This window comes from Nannobrachium achirus (genome assembly GCF_963921795.1).
Source record: "Nannobrachium achirus genome assembly, chromosome: 20".
Lineage (NCBI taxonomy): Eukaryota > Metazoa > Chordata > Actinopteri > Myctophiformes > Myctophidae > Nannobrachium > Nannobrachium achirus.
The window spans coordinates 22,241,217-22,252,713 of NC_137827.1; the positions used below are offsets into that span (position 1 = coordinate 22,241,217).

General features: G+C 41.5%; 1 protein-coding gene across 1 annotated transcript; it reads right to left on the reverse strand.

Annotated features, from left to right (window-relative positions):
• Nucleotides 1-1,111: 1,111 nt before the first annotated feature.
• msh4 (mutS homolog 4) lies at nt 1,112-11,210 on the reverse strand (the record flags this gene model as incomplete). Its single annotated transcript, XM_080750907.1, has 19 exons — nt 11,105-11,210; nt 10,850-11,010; nt 10,268-10,378; nt 10,049-10,164; nt 9,387-9,560; nt 9,114-9,286; nt 8,921-8,988; nt 7,575-7,649; nt 7,330-7,394; nt 7,041-7,210; nt 6,801-6,937; nt 6,441-6,544; nt 4,696-4,820; nt 3,155-3,355; nt 2,830-2,948; nt 2,601-2,729; nt 2,209-2,383; nt 2,041-2,129; nt 1,112-1,318 (listed from the first exon to the last, which is right to left on the reverse strand). The coding sequence occupies exons 2-19, from the start codon at nt 10,919-10,921 to the stop codon at nt 1,112-1,114; spliced, it is 2,310 nt and encodes a 769-aa protein (XP_080607033.1). The 5' UTR covers nt 10,922-11,010; nt 11,105-11,210.
• Nucleotides 11,211-11,497: the final 287 nt, after the last annotated feature.

Genomic DNA, 11,497 nt, shown 5'->3' on the forward strand with positions numbered 1-11,497 from the left:
CCCAAACACTGGGTCGGCACCCATTTATGGTTCGCTGACAAAAATGGGTCAACACACACCACAAAAATTAAGGGACCCATAAATGATGGGTCCCTTAATTTTTGGTTTCCTACATTTAGTTTGTTTAATTATTATTTCAAAACAAAAAACATTTCCCAAAAAGATAAGATTTTCATGACAAAACAAATGCAATGATAATTGTAATTTTATTAGGCCTATTAAGTAAAAGAAAAATCTAAGAAATTCCATAAATTAGAAATTCAAATGCTTAAGAAGTAGTTGGGAAAAATATACTACTAAGAAGTTGTGAGCTTGTAGATCTGCTATTTTCACTAGTTTGGGTCTCGGGCAAACGTTTAATTTCTCTTTTGGGTCACAGGCTAAAAAGTGTGGGAACCATGCATGTAGGCATGTACTGCTTTATTTGGACAGAGAACACAACTCCACCCAGTCTGCTGATCCAAACATCAAATGTGCTACAGAACTAACATGGGAGTGGTATCTATCTGTACTACCTACTAGGTAAGACATTATTATTACACACATTCGAATGATAAACTGCTGAAAAATTATAATCACGACCACAGGTCACAGAAATAACACGTTTATTACTAAATATGCAACTCACCAATGTCTGCATTAAATAGTTAATGTTTTTTGGTTAATTCATTTAAGTAAATAATGTATCTATTTGTATCTTTCTCCTCTGGTGTGTGCGCGTGTGTGTGCGTGCGTGTTGAGGTGGTTATTGATCTGTTAGTATGTTGGTGTGAATCATGTATCAATAAAGATAATATACATACAAGATTTAAGAACAAAGTTATAGTTTCTGTGTTCTCTAAATGCGATTTCATTCCCCCTCCCCACCCTGGTCAGTTAGTCAGTCCCTCTCTGGGTTAGTCTGTGTCTGACTGATTCAGGTTGTCCTATAGACCTTTTTCCAGAACGCTGCCATGTAGCTGCGGTGTCGCTGTGCGAAGTGGTGCCGCTAGACAACGCAGCTATGGTTGCAGGGAAATCGGTCTATAGCCCTGGATCAGTCTCTGTCTGCGTGGTATCAGGGAGTCTTATAGCCCTGGGTCAGTCTCTGTCTGTGTGGTATCAGGGAGTCTTATAGCCCTGGGTCAGTGTCTGTCTGCATGGATTCAGGGTGTCCTATAGCCTGCACTTCGGCCTCATAGTGCTTCTTCAGGCCCTTCAGATAGATGCGCAAGCTGTCAGGATCTAGTCTGGAGTTCCTGGCAGCCTGCAGGAGGCGAGTGGCCAGGTGGTACACAGTCCTCTGCCTTTGGGTTTCTGGATCACTGTGATGCTTTGCCTGGAGCATAGGATAAATCATATATTAAAAGTTTTGGTTTTGTTTTGTTAATTGTTAATTGTCAGTGCACAGTGGCTCATTGGTTACTTGTTAGTGATAGACTAGTTGACTTCCTAGTTGTCCACCATGGTTCTATACTAGACCCCTTCTGCTTTCACTCTACATCAGGGGTCTTCAACTAGGGGGTCCGCAGAGATGCTGCAGGGGGGGGGGGGGGGCGCCAAATCTATAGTATGTGTGATTGGGACTTACTTTAGCTCACAAAGTGCCGCAGACACGTGAGCTTGTAGATCGACTATTTTCAGCTAAGAGGATTGGTGTACAGGGGAAAAGGAGCAGGCCAAATACACAGCCAAAGGTCAAGTTTACCAAATACACAGCCAAAGGTCAAGCTTACCAAATACTGAGGGTTTTTAAGTGGTTAAATGTCTGAAAACACACATTTAACAATAATCCAATATGTAGTTGGGGGGGGGGGGGGGTCCCTCTTCATCTCTCAGCTAAGGAGTCCTGCTCTACACTAAATATCTCCCCTGAAAATCTACAAGTGTGTTGTAGATGGCAAATATCTGCCCCAAGATAGAGATGCTGGGGTTAAAATGGTTAAGCTGTTAAAGCCACACTGCAAGTCACTCTGCATAAGACGATCAGCAAAATGCCCAAACTGTAAACGTGATTTAAAATTATTATGTAAAGACACATTAGGATAAGGATATGCATACCAATAGCTGCTGGCTGACTTTAGAAGCAATTGCTTTTGCCTCTTCGACAATGCTTGCAGGGAGTGCAGTCATCTCTGCTGCTTTCAAGCCTAAAAAGGGAAACAAATGAGGTAAATTGCTTTCAGTGACAGAGTGTAGTACTAACTGCCTGTGTGCATCACTTTGTACCATAATTTCTTTCCTCGGAGCATCCTCGACTCAGCAAGTATGTATAGACCACACTCTCAGTGCCAGTGTCACTGGAGCGTGTGTGCTGAACCTCCATGTGTTGGTTCTCAACGTTGGGATAAAGTGTCTCAAGTTGGCAGAGTTCCAGGTAGTGCGTGGCGAACAATGTGAAAGCCTGAGAAAGGTAGGAAAACAGCACACACGTTAAACACTTCCATACGTCCATACCCTGTAGCCCATAACGCAGCACATACTCAAATAGTTTGCTTATATCCTAATGTTGACCAAAGAGGTGTAGTAGATGCAACAATGAAGTGTTGCCTTGGAATGTCATACTCATAAATCATCTTTTGATGAAGAGAAGTGAGTATATCATTGTGCAAGTACTCTACCCTGAGGCTGAGGAGGAACTCGCAAACCGCATGGCAGATTCCGATACCCTCCTCTGCGCTGGTGCCACGCCCCAACTCATCTATGATGATCAGAGACCTGTCGCTCACGTTGTGGATTATATAGGAGACCTTTGGGATGCAAACATAGAGAAGGATAAATGTTTGTGAATTATCTATACATAATAAAATAAGTTAATGATTAGCAGCCCATGTGTGAAACAAAACACACCTCCTTCATTTCCACCATAAAGGTGGAAGAGTTGGTCTCAAAATCATCATCTACCCCAATTCTGGTGAAAATCTGATCAGCTAGACGGAATGAGGCATACTCTGCTGGCACGTAAGAGCCTGAGGAAAATATACAGAACACAATTTATGCAGTGATAAAATCATGTTACTGATACCCACTAAGGTATTTTAACCACTTTCAACCTCGCATCCCTATTATCCCAATCTACAAGCTGCATTGTGAGCCTGTAGTTTGGTTATTGTCGCTATTTGTAAAATAGGGCTTAAGTAAATCCATATGAGGCTGGAATAACTTTTCAACATACCTATCTGAGCCATGATCTGGCACAGTGCCACCTGTTTGAGGTAGGTGGACTTGCCACTCATATTGGGTCCAGTGACAATGACAAAGTTGCTGCCCTCAGAGATATAGCTGTTGTTGGACACAGGCTCTTGGCCAGCGATGTGCTCCAGAATGGGGTGACGGCCCTGCTTGATGGCCAGCGTGTCTGTGAACTCTGGACGAACTGCAGGAGGAAAATGTTCCCATGAAAAAGGTTGGATATTTTTTCATAAGACTTAAATGGCACATCATTTATGTAATAAGAATGTAAATAAACAGGTGTTTAAAATAATGCTTACGGCTATCACAACTATTCCACAGTTAACTAACTACTTATAGATGGCATTGCAACAGTAATAATTACTTTATTACAGTAAGAGAATGAGAAAGTTTAAATAATGATTCCAGGAATAGGTGTATACAGAGGAAACAGTCAATTAGATCTGTTGGCAGGGAGATTACAGTCTTGTTATATACAGTGCACACTTATGTAACAAGGGCGATCTGAGTTGAGGGGCGATCAGCACGTGTCTATGGAGAGATGCTTTCAGACAGCTGAGGGCCAGTGTTCCCCATCCACGTGGCTGAGAGGACTGGTGTTAACCATGACCTACAATTAAAAGCACCTCATCCAGCAAGGATGTCAGCCTCTGGATGACATGTATTGTACAGTGGTTGATAGGGTTAGCTGTTCATTTATATGCATACATCACTCCCTCAGACAACAGGTTGGGCAATTTCCACACTAAAATGAATGGGTAACCGCCATGGGGCAGTAACCGACAACTCCTGCCATCTGGTTGGTATGGAAGGCGGCGACGGTGGCGAGCATCCGAAAAGGCACCTCGTCTGGGCTTGGGAGAGCGGCGTGTCGGTCCCGGTGGCCCGGAGGTCCCCCCCATTGGGAACCATTGATGCACAATGCAGGGTTGCCAACATTGGATAGTCAGTTGGGGGGGTCTGGAGGTCCACCCCCCACCAAAACTTTTGTACGTGTCCTGTGTTCTGGTGAATTTGGCGTTTTTGATAATTTTATCAGGCTTGCTTAATTGCATTGGAAAATGATGGGTACAATTTCAGCCATAACGGCGTACAGAAATTGATTTGATAACTGAAGCAATGTAAGACCCAGCTGTAATAGTAATCATTCACTACTTAAGTGAATATCTCTGTATGATTGCATGCACTTCCCACACCCCCTAAGCGGGGGGTCTAGGGGTCCTCCCCCCCCCGAAAATGTTTAACACAGTAGATGCAATTTCCTGTGTTCTGGTGAATTTGGGGTGTTTCATAACAAATCCAGGAGAAATCACAATCATCAGACAGAGACAGTCATCATGTCCCACATGCAGTTTAACTTGGACACGTGTTGCCACGCAAAGCCGCAGAAATAACAATCCAGGGGAAGTTCTGGAGAAATTACCATTCAGGAGCACTGCAGGAGATGGGGTCGAAATTCAGGAGACTCCTGCCGGATTCAGGAGGGTTGGCAACCCTGACACAATGTGTTAATTCTAGACTTACCATAGTCTGAGGTGGCGCATGCATTGGCAAGGGACTGCAACATGTCCAGCATGGATACAGCATCGGAGAGCTTATAGAGGCAGTGGATGTGCTCACGGACAGTAGAAAGTAGTTGACATATCACCCTATAGAGAGACAAGTTAGGGTCTAGAAACAGTCAAAAGAAGACTAAATTGCCCAATACCTTCTAAATAGCACCCTCTGCTGGAAAGAAAATGAAATCAATCCTAACACTGTATTGCTGTTATTGAGTGGAAGAACACATTCCATTCATGTTGCTAGTGCGTTCATTGTAATGCATCAACATGCAGTCATGTTGTTGTGTATGTGCTCCGCCCCCTTTTAAATTGGTTTAACCCAGCAAATAAGGTTTCTTGGAGAGAGCTTGAGGAGAGTTTAGTGCAGCCTGTTGAATTGAGAGATCTTATCTATTCAAACATAACTACACATCAATGCAAAGTTCGCTTTGGACCTATCATTTCTCATTTAGTGGCAGTATGGAGAGCAGCTGAAAAGATGTGTAAGATTGATTGTAAATGGAACTTATTTTCCCCAGTGTTCAATAATCAAAGACTTTTAATCGAGGATCGCCCCATTCGCTTTCCAAGGTGGAGGGCTAAGGGGATTCGTACATTAGGGGACTTATTTGATAGAAATGGTTTACGACCTTTTCGAGATTTGTGTGACATCTTCAATCTGCCTGGAAATACCCTTTTTTTCTACTTCCAACTGAGATTGTCCATGAGGACCTATGGGGTCCCATGGCAAGCTCCCCTTAGATTGCACCCCTTCCATGAGTTTATCTGTGATGGTAACAGAACAAGAGGTTTGGTTTCCACCCTCTATGGTTTTTTATTAGACTGTAGTTATGGGCCCCTATCTGTTGATACTGTTTGGAGGAATGATGTACCAAATTTGGACCCTGACTTTTGTTGGGACACAGTGTGGTCTAACATTAGGCTATCTTCTAGAAATCCAGACCATCAACAAATTCATTTAAATTTTGTTCATCGGACTTATTTAACTCCCCGCAGACTATGTGCTATGAGGATTTTGAATAATCCCAACTGCACTCTCTGCGCCTCAAATAGTATTGGTACCTTCCTTCACATGGTTTGGGAATGCCCAAATGTGTCGTCATTCTGGAATATGGTTGCCTCAAAACTTTCAACTATTTTTAGTATTAATATCATATCTTCTCCTTCTTTATTTTTATTAAATGACGTCTCACAGTTGCAACTAAACAATATACGCAAGCGCATCTTCTTTGCTGGATTAACGGCGGCGAAGAAGATGGTAGCTACGCGGTGGAAACCTCCTCATACGTTAACGTTTCGCCAGTGGGCCTTAACCTTTCTAGATATAGTATATTTAGAGCAGTCGATAGCAAGGTTACACGGAGCAAAAGAAGAAAACATTAATATGTGGTCGGACATTGCAGATAAGCTTAAGGCTATGATTCAAGAAATCACTATATAGTGGTAACAGCCTAGCACAGGCATGCACTATTGTACATTCCGTGTTGGTCCGGGGAAAGGGGGTGGGTGGGTTTTCTTTTCCTTTTCTTGTTTTGCTATTGTTTGTGTTTGTCTGTTAATTGCATTTTTCTTTTGATTAATGTTTTACTTTTTCTTGTTCTATTCATATGTATGTCTCTAATTTTATGTTATGGAAAATAAAAAATAATTGATAACAAAAAAATGTTGTTGTGTATGTCTGTGAGCCATTTGCTCATAACTACTCACACGTAAGACATGTGAAAGATCTCCCTCAGGGCCTCGTCACAGCGGTCGTTCATTTTCATCAGGTCTGCTGTTGTGAAACTGTAGTTGTTCTTGTGCTTGGTAACCTTAGGACCAGTAAATAATAAATAAACAAATAAACAAACAAACAAATAAATATCAGCCCTAACCCTAACCCTAACTCAATAAATATAACAGAAAGTAAGTACATAATGTAATTCTTTTCTGGATCATGAAAAGTAGGTTAAACTGGTAAACACTGAAGGTTGTATTACAGTATAAGATTTGAAATACTGTAAGGTTAATGCATTTTATTTGAACTTTTGCAAGGATTCACATCTTGATCAGTTTTTTTTTCCATACCTTGATGAACTCGGCTGGGAGTTTCCCACCAGGCAGGGTTCCTCCCTCAAGCTTCACCTGAATGAAGAAACCTCGAGCAGTGCTGAAGCTGGTACGCATCGGTAAGCAATACCTCTCAGCCATCTGGTCAACAAGCCCTGTGGATCACACCATTGATGATCATTTATTTGTGTAGGCCAGGGGATGTTATCTCTCATTAATGTAAATGAAGGATACATATTGAGTGTCCAGCACACATACCTGCAATGTCATCCACTATTTCAGTGTAAGCTCGCCGGGCAATGTCTAGGAATTCATTGATGTTGGGGCGCACAGCATAACACTTCTGCGTGCGCATGTTGAGGCTCCCCTTCATGTAGCTGGTGTCGTCATTAATCACAGTCTTGATCTGCTCTAAGATGACATCAAATCTGATGGTGGATGTAGAGATCCAGCAGGTTACATTTTTATAAACCTCTATGATCTCACTGCAGTATTCAATAAACTTCTTAAAGGAGGTCTAACTTGGACATACAAAGCAATACAGTACCTGTTGTCTTCCAATGAGGTGGCGTACGCCTTAAGAAGAGCAGTGTTGCAGTTTTTCAGCACTGTCTGTTCACAGAGCATAATGTTTAAAAAGACTTGCTAAAGTAAGTTAAACCTAAAGCAAGCATAAATGCTTAATGCTTTGTTGTGTTTCCTTATATTTTTGAGAAGGAGAAAGTCTGCCTTATTCTGTTCATAGTTGTTATAATAAAATATAAACAATATAGGTATAAGACATACGTATACCCTCAATGGTGGCACCAAATCCAGGGTGTGCTTCAGCTGAATGATATGTGTAATCTTTGCTTCAGCAACTTGAACCTGCATGTGAAAAGTCAAATTATTTCACCTGGACAGGTGAGCAAAAAGTATATCATTCATCCAATGCTCGACTTCAACTTAAATCACTTCACAGGTTTACAGATGTAAGAAATAAATGTTGTGACAGAATAATTACATTTTAGCATCTGTGGGAAAAGTATAGGCCTTTTGCATATAACCTGCATGTAACAAGATTTATTTTGGTTATGTAAACCAGTGTTTCCCAACCTTTTTTCTGCATGGGCACATTTTTCATATCCAAAGAATCCATGGGCACACCAACATAATACGGGGGTGTAAATATCGTCACTGTCGGGAAGAAACCTTGTCTCCAAGTTTCAAATGTGTAAGTTTCTTCGCAAAGTAAAGCACTGCTTCATCATACAAGGCTGTTGCACAACAGTAGTGAAAACAGCAGATCTACAAGCACACAACGCCTCGCGGTGCGAGGAGTTGTGTGCATTTTTAAAATGATAAATACAATACTGGCTTTCAAGCCGTTTCAAGGGGCACACTTGACCCTTCTCAGGGGCACACCAAAGGTCCCCAGGCACAGTGGTTGAGAAACACTGATGTTTCCTTATTATTGAGCGGTGCTAACCGCTCCTATAGACCGCTTTTTTTTACCAAAACTATGATGTCACAAATGATGATGACATGAGTTCGCTAGACCAATGAAACACTTCGATTCTGTTGATCTGTCCATGATGTCATAGTCACAGAGGCACCCGATTGGTTCACCCTGATTTAGAACGCGTTTAGGCCGCGTAAAATACGTCATAAAAAATTATTGAGCGGTGCTAACCTTGAATTTCAAAATTATATTAGATGAATATCACTTATAAGCGATAAAATAACCACACTTTTAGACAGACTGTGGAAAATCTTACAGGTTATAAGTGATAGGCAGCTAATACAAGTTTAAAATACAAATGAACAGACTTTGAAAAACGAAAATATTCATCTTCTGGCCTCTTCTCGCCTCTCTGGAGGCCTCTCTGGAGGTAAATAAGGTCACTTATCATTACACTATGACACTCTTACAAGTTACAATCCGTAGCTTGGTCAACTAACTGATGAGAAATGACGATAAAGACTTATATAGTCTGAGCAGACCTCTAGACTGACATCATACACAACAAAAAGAATATTGCCATGCATGCCTATCAACACTGATTTGCGCAGGAATTAGTTTGCACCGCTCACTTCGCACAGGTGCGATTTTTTTTAATAACAAGCTCCCTTAAGGATGGTATTCATTTTGCACATACCGTTTCCTGCTTTGGTATCTGGACAAGGACAGAAAGAAGTTGGTCTATATCAAGGAAATGACCTATGGCTGGATAATGATGGAAAGAAAACATACAGATTCATATGCTGTGTCCAACTGCCAATTAGTAAAATGTACAATACCCAACGTCAATGCAGTACAACTAGTCCATTCTAGCTCTACTTGTACGTTACCATTCTTCAGAGCATGGAAAAACTCCTCGTGTTGCAGCAACTCTTGTATGCTGTCCAAGCGGATATTAATGGTATCCACATCAAGTAGGGGCTCTAAAATATTGGAGCGCAACCTTCGAACACCACCAGGGGTTTTGGTGTAATTGAGCACCCCTAAAAGTGTATGCTCACTCCTGCACATACAAACAGACACACAATAATGTCTATTAATATGCTACTGCAATACATAAACATAGCTTTCCAATAACGTCTTCACCTTGCTTGCCCACATACCTGTGGTCCCTGTTATTGATCACCAGCTCCAAATTTGTGGCAGATGCTGAGTCGATCATGGCAGTCTGTTCACTACCTTTAAAGGTCACTTTGAGAGACTTTGGAGCATAGACAGAGTTCTGGATGAACTCTAAGTATTTCAACAGAGCAGCTGCAGCTGCCAGGCAGTAGTACCTAAATAAACCAATCAAATCATGACATTTTGGATGTACATTTTCAATATGCCTACTTAAAGGACCATACCAGTGGTCTGGCATGTTTAGTCTTATTGACTATGACTCACAGTATAATTTACATTACATACAACCACTTTCAAAGGCATACTGTTTGATTTTCATGGAGGCCAATGGATTGATTTCATAAGTGTAGTTGAAAATAGCGCCTGGAGCAAAGATTGATTTATAAATTAAAGTCAAATTAAATTATACTATGCAAAGATATTAGCCAACATTGACTGAATAATTGAGGTATATTTAGAGAATATGTAAACAAATGTGAAATCAAAATAAAAGTCATTGTTTACGTACAATCTTCTTTCGTGTATGAATCTGTGTAAAATGTGAATAGACAATGGCATGTATTGACACTGGTATGGTCCATTAAACAAATCATTTCAATGAGATTGTGAGACTACCTCTTAATAACCACATAATAACACATACTTAGTTTGCACTTCCATGGCCACAGTGCCAAATTCTGGTGCACAAAGCTGCTGAATATACTCCAGTCCATTCCTTTCATTGAAATATTTCCTTTGGATAGGAGTAAAAGCTACACCCTAACATAAGGAAATGCAACAACATCAGTCCAACAGGTAATTAAAGGGCATCATTGTTTTGGAGATTGTTTTTACACTGGGTATGGCTATGTAGTATTTGTACCTGGAAGTTCTCTGTGATGAGGTTGAACAGCTTGGTCCCTTTCCCCTTCTCACTGGCTGTGTCTGGCATCAGTATTTCCAATGGCACGAGGATATGAAGCTTGGTGATAGCCTGCCGTCGTATAAGATGATTTACTTACCGGTATAAGATTACTAGGAACTGAGATTCCCTGAACTCTCTGCCACAATCTCGTTTGAGAGTGTAAACAATGTTAGGTATTTTTTTTATTTTTCTACCCGTTTCTACCCAATTTAGTAGTTATTTGAATTTATTCCTCCCCAGTCCCCATACCAATTTCTGTGTGTGGAGGACATAGAGCCTTCGTCCTACTCCTCCCGTCCAACACTCCATGCAGACAGGTGCCGCCCCAGCCCGTAGGATTACATTCACAGACAATTTTTAACCTCCCTGTCCGGCTTCCGTCCCCTGAACCCGGGCCAATTGTTTTCATGTACATGCTCGACAAAGCCGGATGCACCGCTGTGGATTTGAACTTGGTCAGGAACTTTACCACTGTGCCACCCGAGCACCTAAACAATGTTAGGTATGATTAAAAGCCCATCATTTAGGGATGCACATTACCTTGACATAAGTCCCAGTGTCTGCAAACTGAGAGAGTACAAGCTCCGGACATTTCAAGTTGATACTGGCCATGCCAATCTCTCCCCTGGCTAATCCGCGCCCTTCGACAACTGCTACTATCACTGAGGCACCAGTGGCTGTTGATGAGGAAGAAGTTGTTGCTGCAGGAATAGAAAGAGAAGGATCACAGTTCACAGAAGATGCATATATGCTGTTCTTCACAGTTGACAAAACATTTTTCAATGGTTATATCACCGGTAGGCCTACGTTCTGTCAGTGGTGTCCGTGACCGTGGGAAGTGTGTGCCTGCAGAACCGGGCGTCTTTCTGTATCTTGGGGTTGAGGAGCTACCGGTAGTAGTTGGAGGGACTGATGAAGTGGTGGTCCAGCAATCTGGTCTGAACCTATGGTTGAATTGACCTATGTCAGAGAGAGAGAGCATATAGCGGACAGCGGAGTCAGAGTTCCTACAGTAGGTAAGCAGACCACCCGATCAGTCTGTGGGATAGAACGTTGAGCCCGGCAATATATCAATATAATATCATATTTGTGATATGAGGCAAGATATTTTCTGTGATTTTAAAAACGATAGACAATGTTTTTTAACAGAAGGCTCAAATTATGACTAAAATAAAATCCCTATGGTTT